A 16,979-nucleotide genomic window follows, 5' to 3' on the forward strand; every position below is an offset into this window, starting at 1 on the left:
TTATCAAATTTGTCGTAGTCTTTGAGGTCCCCATCAAAGCTGAGAACCGCGTTGTGCATTTATGAGGTCTATGTGAGCAACTAGTGTCTGAAACCACAGCCAATAACAAGGCACTTCTTTACACCCTCTACCATCAAAACTGGTATTTGTTCCCCGGCCGAGTGGTGGAGAGTGCACTGAGCACAGTAAGTACAAGGGGGGAGGGCGGGTTTAAAAGAATTCTTCAGTTTTTTTTGAACGAGTGATCCATACATTTTCAAAGCATTAATGGGAAATGAAAAATAACTTTGTGTACAAGCAGTACTTCATTTTATTTTAAATTTGCATTGCATTAGAAGCTTACTGTACTGTGAAACTATCAGATTGTCTGAAACAGCTTCTGAATCCCTTAGGAAATCTAGGCCAGACCAGAGGTGTAGCAACAAGGAGTGTTGCTTCTCAGCAGAAATCTGCATCAGTGGAGATCTAACCAGGGATCGGCAGTAGTGTCTGCACAGTCTCATCCATCCTCCCTCCATTTCACCAATCCACTTGCAACTATGGCCAACTCTAGTCTCTACTACCAGTCCCATGTATTTTTGTCTGCCCTATGTCTACAAGAGTAATAGTTGCTGTCAAAGAACACAAGTCTTCCAAACTTCTTGTCTCAGCTTCTCAGGTTTAATAAAGAATCATAAAGAAAAAAGAAAGAAAGAAAGAATCAAACATGGATGGGTGAGAGGAGGCAATAACTGGAGCAACTTTATCATGTTGAGCCTCAGACTATTGGACAACAAACACACAAAGCGGATTTAATTAATGCCTATTTCAAAAGGAAGGAACTTACTCAGACAACAAATAAAGTATGTGGGCAATCACCAAAGCCTGTGTTCAGGGCTCTTCCATTACCAAATCCTTTACCCAAGCATTACACTGCGCTGCGCTTACCTCCACTAACCCTGGTCTATTGGAGCCCACTTACCTGCTGCGAACCTGGATTGGCTCCACGTCGAAGTAGGGCCGGAGGATATCAATGTTAGCATAGAGATTGAAGGCCTTGGAAGCTTGCCTCTTCCCAGCCTGCCACATCTAAAACACAATTGAAATTAAGTGAGAGTGAGAATCATATGGACTTCTCTTTATTCCTTATGCGTATGGTGCACGTCTGAGAGCACTTAGCACAATGAAGCACAACTTTCAAGCTCGACAGGCTGATATTCAAAGGACACTTTTACCCAAGATGCACTTGGTAAGGTTTATTTGGACTGACATAATTGTTAAGCACTTCTTATCATGATGAGTCTTAAAATGAGTGAGTGGGTGCTGATGGGAAACAACCAACTATAGCCCAACCCAGTCCTCCATTAAACAGACAAAGACTAAAACAACTTATGACACAAACAGTAAGTTGTCAAAATGCAGCCATCCATTAGATGGCATCATTCATTATTTACAGCCATCCTTGGATGAAAAGCACTTGGTTTGCACTACTTTCAAAATGTGTAAAGTATTTTATCACCCAAAGTTGTATTAAAAAGAATTAAAAAGCTCAAATCCGTACAATACACAACTTCTGTAAAATAAAACAGAACTTGTTCCCGAAGAACGAAGTCCATAGTAGCTGGTTTGCCACAGCTATGCCTACTGGACCCTGCCCAGCCCACGGAGCGCCAAAGATGTCCCAGGAAGTCTTCTCTCTGGACAAACTCACCTCGCCTGCCACTTGTCGGCCCAGCTGTCCTTTGATGCCTTTCATCCCAAGGAACTCTCCGTCCTCCTCCTCGCCTCCGGCAGCTTCAGGATCCACCTCCTCATCATCTACCTCTTCCTTCAAACGCTGGTGGATTTCGCCCATGTCTTCGAAGCTGGAGCCAGAAGTGTCGTCCATGTTCTCCATGTCGATCACGGCTGAACCTGCTCCCTGCAGCATGAAGCATTACAATGGTGTTACTTGTACTCACAATGCCACCACATCCATCTGATGTGATATTTACTGTGACAGCCAAGAGGTGCAATGCTTGCTTCAAAGCGCTAAGATAAGCATCTGATGACAGGCCTGCATCAATTGCTATGCAGCCTGTTCCTTCCGAGCACTTTATTACCACATCAGGGACTCATAAGCGCTTACACACACAACACTAGAGCCCAGCAGATTCAGACCTAGATTTTTATAAAGAATATGTTCATATTCCATGCCTTTTACTCCCGTGGTACATGGTGCTGGAACTACTGCATCTCTACAAACACTTTTTAGCTTTAGTTATGTCTTTTAAGTAGCATTAATAGTATTTTAGATTTATTGCTGAGGTAAATGCAAAGCAATCTTGAGGCTCTGTGAGCAACCTTAGAAGTATACTACTGAAATGTCAAGGACTACATTGATTTAGCAATTGCCATCAATGGCAAAAATATCTACAGTAACTGCACTTTATGAATACTGAAAAGTTCCTTAGACCTAAAAAACACAACAATAAAAAACGTAATTTTCATTTTAGCGCTACCATCATTCCATAGTGAGAATTTGCACACACAGCTTAGGCTTTGAAGAAGCCATGGAGGCTGGGTGGACAGGTGGCACATTGCTAATACTGGGAGGAGCTGCACAGGCCTTAAACCACCCACGTGCTCCACCGCTGTTTAGAATGGACTTTAAAGACACATGCCAAGTAAAACGTACGAAATACAGAACAAATCAATGATTTGCTCATTCTAACGAACAACTACAATAGGAAGGGCCATTTGCTGCTATGTTTACTCACAGGTGTTATGTTTACAAGTTCCAGATGTGTGCCTTGTGAAACCACTGACGTGCATATTCGGGCCTTTAGTTCAAGGTAAAAGATGAACTATACTGAGCAGGACCAAAGTCTATATAAATATGTGTTCCATAAACTCATTATGAATTAGTGGGTGCTGCAGGATGCTTTTCTCCTATATGACAAGGGCAGTGTAGAGAGGTGTCTGGCACAGAGTGTTGCACACCCTAGCTCTTTGTAAATGGTGATACTGGGAGGCAAAAAACGTGGTCCCTATCCTACCAGTAAAACACAGGGTGTTCTTACTGAAGTCACAGGGAGTCTGAACTCTGCGAGTGCTGACATAACTACCAGAATTACTGGCTAACTTGCTGAATCTTATACAGAAAGCCCATGTCATGTGTGTGTCATGGAGGGACTTGGGCCAAGAAAGACTTGCTCCACAAAGGGTAGGGACAGGCAGGCCTGCTGACAGGGTGATGGAAAGGTCACCAATAGTCCTTCCCTCAATGGCTTGGTGGGAGCACACGTTTTTTGTAAGTGCATCAGCTCACCTAACAGAAGAGCCAGCTGTAAGGTCATTTTTTAGCATAACGGGCATTACCCAGTGTCAGGGGACTCCTGCCAACTGAGAACTGCATTTTGAAGCGTAGAGTCTGGATTATTAGACTGCTCTGGCAGTAGAGAGAGATTTAACTCTTCCTCTCAGAGGAGGACCGAAGTCGTAACCATTTTTTTCATTTTTATTTTTTTAAATCAGTCTGAAAACCTAAGCTGAATAAGCACTAACATAATATTCTGCCATCGGTCATCATGACTTCTTGACACAGAGTGGAACTGTCCATAGGAAAAGAAAACAGGCAGGAGTTAAATTCAACATAGAAAAATATTGTGTGGCCTGGGATTAAAAGGATCGGAGAGAAAGGTACACTTTTTTCCATTCCTGGCACAGCACTTCCATGCTGCTTTGCATAGTAAGTGAGATACATTCAATCTCATCTGGCACAGGATTTAGTGTACAAGCTCACTGCACTGAGATGAAATGAAGATAAAAGAAACAACTTTATCATATAACTGCAGCTACATGGCCAGGTTGGGATAAAGCGGACAAAATGGAGGTCCAGTGCTGCATGCATGTCAGGACATATCGATTTAAGATAAATTGAAATACAGCAAATATAAAATGTACACAGGGAGTGGTTCTCCTGACAACATGGCATGGATCTAGATGTACGTTGAAAAGCCCTGCTAGAGGCCATTAGGGACATTTACACAAGGTGTGTGTGGTTCATTAGCAGCTGGGGTTATTTTCAGAGTGATTTAACGTATTCACATCTATTTGGGTCTTTCATGCCTGGGATCCTACCATCTTAGTTCACCCGAGTTATTGTATCATTCGTGTTCTGGATTTCTCGGCAGGCACTGCTGCCCCCTGCGAACCTAGTGCCAACCTTAGGCCTTCAACTACTGTCCAGCCACAGCCCTGCTACTTGTGGTACAGATAATCACAACCTCTTAAGGAGGAACAGATTTATGGGCCTTTCATCGAGATATTGTTTGTTTTATCCATATATTTCAGTTGTCATGGACACAGTGTTTGTATTACTTTACTGACATGTACTCATCCACCATGGGCAGCTCACCCTTCCACTATCCTATAAGGTACTCTCGGTGGAGATTCCTTCCCAGAGGTACTGAGAGAGCCCGACTCACAGAAGCGTTATCTGCCAGCCACAAATCACACATTGTTAGTAGAATATGGCACATTTTCCACTAAGTATCAGGGTTGTGGAAGGAAAAGAGGGAAGGTGGTTGTGGGTCGGACTGTGATGGGAAAACATGAAAAATGCTTCAAGCACAACAACAAAAGGTGAAAATTGTATGTGTATTCACAACCATAAGGCCATTCCCACCAGCAGAACACGCCATCTACAGTGACAAAGGCAGAACGAGGTGGGTTTGCTGGTTTACAGAGGCTACCAGCTCCACTGTGCAATATTGCACTGTAATTTGGGGGAAGGGAAATATTTTCTTCACGGAGGGTGAAATGTGAATTGCTTATGCACATTTTCTGCCACACTGCAGACTGTACACCCTGGAAGCAGTGCTCAGGAGTAAGTAGGGGGTAGGCCCATGCTTGAAACTCTGCAACGGTTGCAAATGTCAGAGGAGGAAACGTACAACGTATCAACAGCAACCTTTTAAAAAGGATACATTTTTTGTGAGGTCCTACGATATCAACTGCAGATAAATGGAGTAAATGGAGTAACCTACACCCTGTAAAATGTACATTTCCACACAGAGCAGAGGTCTTTTATCTTCACGCAATATCTGCAAAAAACAGGTGGTCTAAGCAACAGCAGGCACACAGTCAGTCCCTTCATATAGATTCCAAAGCAGGAAGTACCCAGAGCCCTGTCACCACAAGCCAAGCAACTGAGACCAATGCCAAACAGTGCAGCAGCGACTGTCACTGCCTCTGATGTACTTTAATGTCCAATCACATAATACACATATGCCAATATGATTTTTTTTATTTTACATTATTTTTTAAGACTATCAGCTGCCTTGTTTTCAAGATGTAGGATTGCTCTTGCCAGGACTGCAGTGTATATGACCACAATTAAATCTAGCCACAGGTAGCGCTTAATTTGTCAGGTGAGGGTCAATGTTGCCATAACATTTTGTTAGAGAGAGTCTGGAAATGTGAGGTAAGACTTTAAGCTTTGCAATGGGTTACCTCTTTTTTGCAAGGACGCACCTTTCAGGTGGCACAGAAGTGCCATCAGTCAAGGGTGCTCCGCTGAAGCAAGGGGTGCAGCAGGGCTCTTCTTGGAGTTCTAACTTGTTTAATGTATACGTGTGTTCTTTGGCAAACGTCATTGAGAGCTTTGGGTTCTCGATCATGTCATAGGCTGATGACAGCTCATTGTTAGGCTGTCAAAAAAGGCTACCCAGATTGCAGCCTCTTTATGCCTTTGCCTCGCTGAGGTAGCTAAATGGATGGACTCAAATTGCCTTAAGCTAAACGCAGGAAAATGGAAGTTCTGACCCTGGGTAACCAGTTGATCATCTGGTCAACTGCTTAGTGGCCTAAGGAGCCGAGTACTGTACCAGAAGCCACACACAAGGTCAAGAATCTGGGCAGCTGGGTGGACGAAAAATGATCTTTTGACAACCAAATTTTCGCAGTGGCAGGAAAATGTTTCGGACTCTTTAAAATGCTAAGAAAAATATTGTGCCTCTTGCCTGACGCAGTCAGGAAGACAGTGGTTCAGGACCCCGATCGTGCCAAGGCTGGACTACTGCAATGTTTTATACCTTGGAGTGACACAAGGCAGGGTCAATAGATTACAAAGAGTGCAGAACGTGGTTGCCAGGCTTATTTTGAATCTGCCAAAACGTGCGCACATGGATGCGGCGCTCAAGCAGCATCACTGGATCCCAGTAAGACATAGATCTGCTTTTAAAGCTTTATGTTTTTGCTATAAAGCCATGAATAACAAAGGTCCCCTGTATTTGAAATAGCTTGTCAGAACTTACATACCCCTGAGGAACCTCAGAACAGCAGGGGAGAGGTTGGCTACAGTTCCCAGATTTAGGAAAGTACGTATGGGCAGGAAATCATTTGGCCACCTAGCACCTAAATTGTGGAATGCTCTGCCCTTAGCAATTCTTCAGGCTCAGTCAGAAGAACTGTTCAGAAGAAAAACCAAAAACAGTTTTTTTAGTTCAGCATGTAGGGGGTGTGATAACTTCATGAAGGTGTGTTGACACCCTACCTTGCACTTGGACACCGTAACCTAGCGCTGGGACACCTCAAATAAGGTAGCTACATTATTATTATTATTTATGTGTCGGAAACAACGACAGGTTGCTTGCAGCCCCATTTCTAGCTGAATACTCTAGTATTTCAAAACTTATTGCTACTTCTGGACAGATCCAGACTTATGAAAGAGAATTCCGTTTTCATGACAGGGTGGGGGTTTGCCTGGAATAGAGGGACCTTTACACAGCTTCTGTAGAACGCAGACGTTTTGCAAGTGGTCAACTAAGTCCATTGTTATTGTCTTTTAACTACTCAATTTGCAGATAGGTGCCTCTTTGGCTGTCAGAACGCCTGTAGAAGGTCCTCTTTTTCAGGTTTCTAAAATTTCAACTTCAATACATTTTATTTTCTATACACCACTAAACAAAAGACCAAAGAAAAGCAAAGCGGAAACTAGAGACGGACAATCTGAATGTCAGAGGAGAAAGCCCCAAAACCATGCTGTTAACAACCAGGACTGAGAGGCTCATATGCTTACAGAATAGGTTCCTGGCGCCCACTTGGTGCCAGGATGTGTGGGCGCATCAGTCCTTACGTGTCCACTCTGCCGCGGGGCAGGTTCCTCCGCTTCGGCCTTTGGAAATGATTAAAAACATAAAACATGTCGTAATTAGAGAATAAAATGGGTACAGCCTAGCACTGAAAGAGGCAATGACAGCCTCTTGGAAGGTAAAAACCCAATATGTTCTCCCCATTCATCTGGAGAACAGTGGGTCTTAACCTGCGTTCTGAGGCCCCCTGGGGGCCCGCGATGCCTACTCAGAGGTTCTGCAACTGCTTAGAAAATTAAATATTAACAGATTAATAATGTGCATATAAATAAAGCAAACTGTAAAATAGAACGTTTTAAAACATTATGTAAAGTTGAAGGAATTTGAAATTGGGTGCTAAAAATTAAGTTGGTATCTGCGTATTGATTTGTAGGAGCAGTGCAAGCGCAGCAAACAGAATATAGTATGGACTATGGATGGTCACAATTGAATTTAGAAAATATCCAGCTTTCCCATTCAAATTTAGATTTTTTTTGTTTGGAAATTGAATAAAAAATATCAGTTGTGTATTTGGATGCCTGTTTCAGTATTTTTGTGTATTGTTTTATGGTTCAAATAATTGAATAATGATTAAGGGGCCAATTTCGATGCGGTTGGAAATGGCTCCGCCGACCGCATCGAAATAGTCCGTTCGGATTCCTTTCCGACCGACCCATTTATATGGAGGGGTCGGTCGGAAAGGAATCTGAACTGGATTTCCGCATGGCCTTCGACGGGCTCGGAGAGCCCAGCTGCCATTCGGAAATCCTCCATCAATCCCTCGAGCGGCTCTTTCCGGCCGAGGGATTACGATGGAAGATTCCCACAGCCATTCTGTGCCGGCCTTGCTGACACAGAAAGGCTGTGGGAATCAGACTATGGGGGCCCCCAGCAGGGCACCCATGGGTGCAAGGCTGCCAGATGGGGGCCTAGGGTGCACCTGTGGTGCTCCCCTGTTGATCCCTGCACTCTGTGGCACACAGGGTGCAGGGATGAACTGCACCTCTGCTCTTAACAAGGAGAGCATGCATTTCGTTCGAATGCATGCTCCCATTGTCAGGAACAGTATTGCGACCGAACAGGGTTTCGGTCACATTCTACTTGATGGACTGGAACGGGCGACAGGAGGTCGTTCGGTTCCAGTTGCCAAACGATGTCGGACGGACTCCGGTCTGTCCAACATTGTATTCGGCCTCTAAGTGGGGGTCTCATATTCCAATAATGATTCATTGGAGGTCTGTGGAATTCAGTAATAATTCAGTGGGGACCTAAAGCAGTCAAAAGGTTAAAAAAAAAACATTGGTTTAAAAGACCGACAATTACATTGCAGCCTAAAAAAATTTAAGCAGTAAACACTGGAAAACTATTCACTTGCACTTAATGAACAGGAGAGGAAATAAAGTTAAGTGAATACTTTGGTGAATCACAATTATTGGATTAGTGAATAACCTAAAAAGAAAGGCTTTTAAAAAAAAAGATAAACGTGGTTTGGATAGAACAAAGGAACACCAAAAATAATGAGAGAAGAATACAAGCGTTCTTAGTAATGTGGAAAACCATTAGTAGACTCCATGTTAAACAAAAAAAAAAACAAAAAAAAAAAGTATCAAGCAAGCAATATCAAGTAAAACGAAAGCTAGACCTTCAGTGGAACATAATTGTCGACCTTACCAACTAACCATATCAAGATAATGTGCTGATGAAAGGAGGGGGCTACAGATGGCAAAGAGTCCATAAGATACTATGTGAGGAGTGAACTGTAATCAACAACAGCAACCATCTTTTTCAAAGTTAGACAAACAAACAATTTACAATAGTAGCTAGTCCGCATATATGAACACACACTCGTTATTCGAACTCCAAGGTATTGAACCGGGGCAAAACACTAAGGGTCCAGTTACTACAGGATCCAATCCGGTCTACATGCTAGGATATATAATATATTCACCATATTAATGTGCAAGCATAAATTAAATCGCAGCTAGGTCTATTTTGGTCTAAAAATGGTCGTAGAGATGAAAAATTGCAAACATCTTGAAGTTCATTCCAAGACTTTATTTTTGTTTTAATTTCTGAACAATTGTACATCCAAAGCAGACTTGTTTAGTCCTAAAATGGACTTTTTCAATGCAATGTGCATTTGGCTTCTTATAAATAAACTTCAGTAAGGAAATTAAAGTCAGTTGATTTGTCCATACAGTCATTACTTGCGCACAGAATGTCAGCAATTCGGCCTCATGTATATGATCAATGGTATAGTGATGAAGTCCATTATCGGATAATTAGGCCTTTATAGATAAGGCCTTATCTTTAAACGCCAATTCACTTATGAGTTGGGACTAACAGTATGGATTATATTCTGTTTACATGCAATAATGGACACAACTTCATTGCTATACCCTAGATCATATACATGAGATCGAATAACTTACATTCTGTACTCAAGTAATGACTACATGGACAAATGAATCGACATTGATTATCTTACTGTAGTTTCTGTATAAGAAGCCAAATGCACATTGCCTTGATAAAGTCCTTTTTAGGGCAAAATGTGTCTGCTTTGGATGTACAATTGTTCAGTAATGGAAAGAAAATTATGTTTTGGAAATTAACATACTTTGAAATTATTCATCTCTATGGACGTCTTTTAGACCAAACTAGCTTTAGAGGTGATTTCACATTAGAGTACACACCAATTTCATAAACATCTCTTTAAATATGGTCTTTAATTCTCTTGAATAGGATAATAATCACCATTTTTAAGTAGACAATATAACAATATATCTGTAAGAAACATTAGTTAGTTAGATTCCTCACCTTAGAATATCCCCAGGTGTCAGGCTGGATCCGGAAAGATTTTTCATCAGCAATACCCTTTGCGCGTCGCTAGGCGTCGTCTGCGGCTCCGCGTCCGTCGTCGGCGTCGTGCGCCGGAATGACGTCGGAGTTCTTAGACGCCGCCCTCGCGCGCTGACGTCAGTTCTTGTACATAGCTTTCCGCACCAGGAACGCAGAGCCATGCAAGAGACCGACACTGGTGCCAAAAAAGTCTAGGGCCCTGAAAAGGATAACCTTAACCCTAGATGTCGGTTCGCAGAACGGGGAGGATGGGTGGGTCGGTGAGGAATCTAACTAACTAATGTTTCTTACAGATATATCGTTACCGAAGGCAAGTAACTTGTTCATCTGAAAGAAACACGTTAGATTCCTCACCTTAGAATAGATACCCAAGCAATACCAACCCCGGTGGTGGGTCTGCGAACCAAGATCACACCAGAAAGTCCTGGAGAACCGAACGGCCAAAGAAGCCATCTCTCCGGACTTGGCTGTCCAGGCAATAATGCTTGGCAAACTTGTGCAGCGAGGCCCACATTGCTGCCTGACAGATGTCCTGCAAGGGGACTCCCGACCCAGGGCAGTTGTCGCCGCCGTGGCTCGAGTGGAATGGGCCCTCAGCCCTACAGGAGGTTCCTTTTTAGCTAAGAAATAACAAGCTTTGATAAACAATACGACCCACCAAGAGATGGTTTGCTTGTGTACCGCCCTCCCCTTCTTAGCGCCCATGTAGCCCACAAAGAGCTGGTCATCCACCCGGAACTGCTTGGTGCGGTCCAAATAAAAGGACAGCGCCCGTTTTGGGTCCAGACGGTGGAGCCTCTCTTCCTCTTTCGAAGGATGCGGAGGTGGAAAGAAGGTGGGCAACGTGACAGACTGCCCGATGTGGAAGGCAGTCACCACCTTAGGAAGAAAGGAAGGACGAGTCGGGAGAACAACTTTGTCAGAAAGGAAAGGAGGCTTAGAAGATAGAGCCTGGAGCTCACTCACCCTTCTAGCAGAGGTGATGGCAACCAGGAAAGCAGTCTTAAGAGTCAGAAGACGAAGAGGACAATTATGAAGTGGCTCAAAGGGAGCGCACATCAGATATGTCAATACCAGGTTCAAATCCCACTGAGGCATTACGAAAGGGACAGGAGGAAACATGTGAGTAATGCCCTTGAAGAAGCGAGAAACAGGGGATTTGAAAAGAGAAGGCTGATCAGGAAGCCGTAAGAAAGCAGAGATAGCCGAAAGATAACCTTTAAGAGTGCCCAGAGCAGAGCCCTGCTGGGCCATGGAAAGAAGAAAGAGGAGAACCTCAGAAAGAGGGGCAGAAAGGGGATCCACAGCCTTTGCTGTGCACCATGCCACAAATTTGTTCCACCTGCAGGCGTATACAGATTTTGTGGAGGTACGCCTGGCTCCACATCGCAGACTTCAGGAGGCAAGTCAAATGGCATCAACTGTCGTCGCTCAATCTCCACGCATGGAGGTGGAGACTGGACAGATTCGGGTGGAGGACCGTCCCCTGCTGCTGCGACAGAAGGTCCTCCCGAAGAGGCAGTCGTATCGGGGGATTGATCGACAGACTGAGTAGCTTGGGATACCAGTACCTTCATGCCCAATCCGGAGCCACCAAGATGACTTGGGCACGGTCGCACCTGATCATCTTCAGCACTCTGGGCAGAAGTGGTATAGGTGGAAAGGCGTACAACAGACCGCAACTCCACTCGCGACGAAAGGCGTCTCCGAGCGAGTGCCGCCTTGGAAACTCCAACGCGCAGAACTGCTGACATTGCGCCTTCTCTTTGGTGGCGAATAGATCTAACCAAGGCTCTCCCCACTGCCGAAAGAGGCCTTGCGCCGCGTCCGAGTTGATGCCATTCGTGATCCATCATGCACCGGCGGCTGAGTTTGTCGGCTCTGGCGTTCAGAGAGCCCGCCAGATGTTGAACCACTAGGGTGATGCCCTGATGTTCCAGCCATGTCCAGAGGTGCAGAGCCTCCTGACAAAGGGTTCACAACCCCACCCCGCCCTGTTTGTTGCAATACCACATGGCGGTGGTGTTGTCCGTGAACACCTGCACTACACTTCCCCAGACAACGGGAAGGAATGCCTTCAGTGCAAGTCGGATCGCTCTCAGCTCCAAAAGGTTGATATGGAGCCGAGACTCCGCTGGAGTCCTCTGATCTCCGCCTCCCCCATGTGGCCCCCCCATCCCAGGAGGGACGCATCCGTCACTACTACGTGCTCCGGTTGGGGTAGGGAGAGGGATTTGCCACTGACCCAATCGCGATCCGTAAGCCACCACTGCAACTGTCTTGCAGTGCCCTCCGAGACCAAGACATGGTCGGACAGGTTGCCCCGATGCTGGGCCCACTGAAACTTCAGGTCCCACTGCAGAGCCCGCATTCGCCACCTAGCGTGATGCACTAACAGGATGCCATCAGACCCAGAAGCCGCAGCACCAACCTGACCGAAACCCGGGATAGAGGCCGAAATATGGGAAGCAGAGCCTGAATATCCCGGACCCGCTGTTCCGGAGGATAAGCCCGGAACTGCGCAGAGTCTAGAACCGCCCCGATAAAGAGGAGCGTTTGGGAGGGACTCAGATGCGACTTCAGCACATTGATGGAGAACCCCAGCAAATGCAGGAGGTCTGGAGGTGGGAGACGACTTGCTGGGGCAAGCCCGCCTTCAACAACCAGTCGTCGAGATAGGGGAAGACTGGAACCCCTGATCTGCGCAGATGAGCTGCGACCACCGCCATCACTTTCGTGAACACCCGAGGGGCACTGGTGAGGCCGAAGGGGAGCACGGTAAACTGAAAATGCTCCTGACCCACCGTGAACCGCAGGTAATGCCGGTGGGCCGGCAGGACGGGGATGTGGAAATAAGCGTCCTGCAATTCCAACGCTACCATCCAGTCTCCAGGGTCTAGGGCAGCCAGAACCGGAATTAAGGTAAGCATCTTGAACCTCTCCTTCCGGAGGAAGGCGTTGACGCTCCTGAGGTCCAAGATAGTGCGTAGGCCCCCTTTGCCCTTCTTGGGAACCAGAAAGTAGTGGGAATAACAACCACGGCCTACTTCTGGACCAGGAATGCGCTCGATGGCCCCTTTGGCCAAGAGGGCCGCAACTTCCTCCTGTAGAAGATTCAAGTGATCCCCCGACATGCGGTGGCACTGCGGTGGCATGGCTGGAGGGGTCACCTCGAAGGGGAGGGAATAGCCCCTTCGGACGATTTGCAGCACCCACCTGTCCGAAATGATGGAACGCCAGTGGAGCCGGTGATGGCGAACTCTGCCTCCCACTGGCGTGGAATGGGCCTGAAAGCACGGACTAGGAGGGCTTTGAGGCGGATGCTGCTGGGGTGGATGTGGATGGACCGGCACGTTGTCCCCCTGTACCGCCTCGGCGGAAGCCACGTCCGCGTGGAGGTTGGTTCTGCGTTCTGTGGCTAGGCGGACGTGAGGGGGCGCCCCTTCCTTTGCCACGAAAGGGGCGAAAAGCGGAAGTTTGTGGACGCGGGGTCGAGAGACCCAAGGACTTGGCCGTAGCCCTGGAGTCCTTAAAGCGCTCCAGCGCACGGTCCGCTTTGTCGCCAAAGAGGCGACTGCCATCAAAGGGCATGTCCATGAGGGGGCTCTGGACATCCCAGGAAAAAGTCGTGGGCCACAGCCAGGCGTGACGACGAAGCGCCACTGTGGACGACATTGCCCTGCCTAGCGAGTCCGTCGTATCCAAACCACATCCGATGGCATACCGCGCTGCATCCCGCCCCTCGGCAAGAGCCTGGGCGAGCCGCGTCCAGGCCTCCTCCGGACACAGGGGCAGCACGTCCTCCACCGTATCCCACAGAGACTGGGAGTAACGGTCCAAGAGACAAGCGGTGTTAATAGACCGCAGCCCAAAACTAAGGGAGGAGAAAAGCTCTTTACCAAACTGCTCCAGTCTCTTGGATTCCCGATCCGGGGGAGCGGACGGGAAGGAGGTCTGGGAAGTAAAGGCCTGGATAACCAGGCTCTCAGGCGTGGGGTGTTGGGACAGGAAACTGGGGTCGCCCGGTGCAGGGCGGTGGTGCCGGGCCACGTTCCGGTCCACAGGAGGTACTGTGGAGGGCTTGGACCAGGTGCCCTTCAGAACGTCCATCAGTGCTTCGCTAAACGGCAGCAGAGGCTCCGAGGAGCTTGCAGACGGTTGGAGCATTTCAGTGAGGAGGTTAGTCCTCACGGCCACAGTAGGGAGCTCCAGCCCAAGGGCTTCGGCCGCCTTACGCAACGCTACAGAAAAGGTAGCACCTTCCTCCGAAGCCACAGTCGGAGGAGAGATGAAGCCAGTGTCAGGGGAGGTGTCAAGGCCACTGGCATCCCCCAGCTCATCTGCCCAGTCCTGTGATAACTGACCCTGGCGGGTCAGAGGGTCATCAGACCCCTCCCAGTCACCACCGTCATCCGATTCCTGGTAAACAGGTGAAATGATCGGAGCCGGGCGGAAGATGAAATGGTCACCCACGGGCGTTGGGCCCGGACCAGGATTCAACTGGGGAACGGCGTCGTCCGAGACGGCGCCGGGGATGGCACCGGTGTCGGCAGAGGAGGGGTCATGAGGTCGACCGGCACCGACTGAGATCCAGGCCTGGATCCCGTTGGGACCTGCGGCGTCGGGACCGGAGTCGACGACGGTGCCGGGGCCGCCGGCTCGCTAGGCCTCCCAGTTGAGCCCGCGGGGCCCGAAGGCGCGCCGGCAGGCGTTGACGGCAGAGCCAGGCCCCTCATGGCCGAGAGGAAAGCACTGATCTCCGCCGGAGTCGCGTCAGTCCCAGGGACTGGAGGGTATGGGGACGGACGCGGCTCCTGCGGCTCCGACGGAGCCGCGGTGGTGGTACCACCCAGACCTTCGACCGAGTCGCGTGACTAGCGAGGGAAGTCCGAAGAGCGACGTCGTCTCTTGGACTTCTTACTATGCTTCGACTTACCTGAAGACTTGGAACCCGACGAGCGGAGCAGAGTGCCGGAGCTCGAGAAGCTTGCAGGACCGCTCCCGCCTAGCCTTCAAGGTTAAGGCCTGGCAGTCGAGGCACGACTCCGCAACGTGGTCGGCCCCAAGGCAGTAAAGACACCGGCGGTGGTGGTCCGTTACCGACATCTGTCGTTGACAGGAGTCACAGGCTTTGAAAGCAGGCATCCTACCAGCACCAGTATCGAGTCGACGAGAGTAGACAAAAGAGTCCAAAAAGTTTAGTCAAAAAGTGACTAAAAGGGTAAGCTCTTCCTGGATCGGCGCTTTCTGGTGCGGAAAAAAGAAGAACTGACGTCAGCGCGCGAGGGCGGCGTCTAAGTACTCCGACAAAGTCATTCCGGCGCATGACGCCGACGACGGACGCGGAACCGCAGACGACGCTTAGCGACGCACAAAGGGTATTGCTGACGAAAAATCTTTCCGGATCCAGCCTGACGCCTGGGGATACTCTAAGGTGAGGAATCTAACTAACGTGTTTCTTTCAGATACACACATCTACAATCTAGAGCCAACAAGCAACCTATACATTGGTGCAATCTCAGACACTTCCTCTTAAATAAATAATGCAAGCATTGTGCATGTTTTTTTCATCAGGTCCATATAAACACCCTCCAGTTCATCAAATTTAACTTAATTAGTTGAGGTTACAATTTGACAGTGATAGACATTTCTGAAAACCCCTAGCTTAGTCAATGAGTGGATTTGAAAGAGATGTACTACACAAGTCATTAAGGAATTGAAGCGCTAAAAGAGACACTCACCAAATATTCCTCCACTCCCAATTACACAATCTTGAAGTGGCTTGCAAATGTGTGGGATGAAGCCCCCGTAGCAGCTCTACAAATATCTGATAATGAAACACCTTGAACCTCAGCCCATGAGGCAGCAAATCCTCAAGTTGATATACCACAAATACCTTCACTAAGAGGAGTGTCAGCTAAGCAATTGTGAAACTAATCCATCTACTGATAGAAACCTTTCACCCTTGACCTGGACACCCAAAGGTAACAAAAAGATAACCAGACTTCCTAAATGATGAATATCTTCCAAATAGATCAAAGGAGCTATTTTTACAGCTAGAAAAACCTTTCCCTGAGAATAACGGGGAATGAAAAATACGAGTGGAATAATCACCTGATTCTTGTAAGCTTCTCGAGCCATTTTAGGAATTAACTCAGGTTCTAGCTTAAAAATTATCCCAGCCTACAACACTTTAAAAAACAAGCATTGATATAGCCAATAGGTCTCGCCTTTGGGACCTTATAAGTGTTTAGCCATGCAACAGTTAATGTTGCATGGCTAAAACACAATGCCTCAACACCTCCATCATGAAGACAGAAAATGCACTACTGTACCCATGCATCTGCCTCTGGCGCAACAGAACACAGTAGAACAGCACAGACACAAGCTGTGAATACAGTGCCAGACCACACACAGGTGTAACATGCCTCCCCTCACCAGCATGAGACACACTGACACGATCACTTCAGCGTACTGGATGGTATTTTTATTACTGGAAGCATCAATTTTAAAGAGTATGTGTGGAGGCTTTCTATGCAAGTGGTGGACGTCGTACCCGCACATTTATTTACAAAGCTGTTTTCCTATGGCTTACTTAATCATGTGAAATGTAGCAATGCACATTGTAGCAGCACATGTGAATGAATATCTGGTGTCCTGCTGCTGAGCACAGAAAACAGTGGTTTTGACGGTAGGTGGTGCTCTTGAGCTGTGAGACACTGGCCTGAAGGTTTGGGTGATGTGATGATTGGATTAGAGTGCGGCGCTGGGTCATTTAGGGAAAGCCGCATTTGCACTTTTAAAACATCAAACTGGTGAGTTTCTGTGACTTACAGCAATAAAGTTTAACTGTTTATTCCAAGTGTTACATTACCCTTGTTAAACACCAAAAATAGTCTTTGCCAAATATTCATTATCAAAGGTATAATCGTGTGGGCGCGAACTGGAGTTGTGTGCGCACGCGAAAGTGAAAGAGATCAGCAACAGAACATTGGAGAGGCGGAGCGAGGCGCGCGCTTGTGCGCG

The 16,979-nt window shown here is 47.3% G+C and overlaps 1 protein-coding gene across 2 annotated transcripts in view; it reads right to left on the reverse strand.

The window, feature by feature from the left end:
- The window catches only part of YIPF3 (Yip1 domain family member 3), a 115,054-nt gene that overhangs the window by 73,101 nt on the left and 24,974 nt on the right, over positions 1 to 16,979 (reverse strand). The window contains exons 2-4 of one of the 2 annotated variants that reach the window (XM_085610319.1): positions 7,043 to 7,138; positions 1,691 to 1,900; positions 962 to 1,068 (exon numbers count right to left, since the gene is read on the reverse strand). In XM_085610319.1, the coding sequence (XP_085466445.1) occupies positions 962 to 1,068; positions 1,691 to 1,900; positions 7,043 to 7,138 (413 nt within the window). The remainder of the gene's footprint in view (positions 1 to 961; positions 1,069 to 1,690; positions 1,901 to 7,042; positions 7,139 to 16,979) is intronic. The other variant, XM_085610320.1, reaches the window with a different exon arrangement.

Source organism: Triturus cristatus, chromosome 6, assembly GCF_964204655.1.
Source record: "Triturus cristatus chromosome 6, aTriCri1.1, whole genome shotgun sequence".
NCBI classification, from domain to species: Eukaryota; Metazoa; Chordata; class Amphibia; order Caudata; family Salamandridae; genus Triturus; species Triturus cristatus.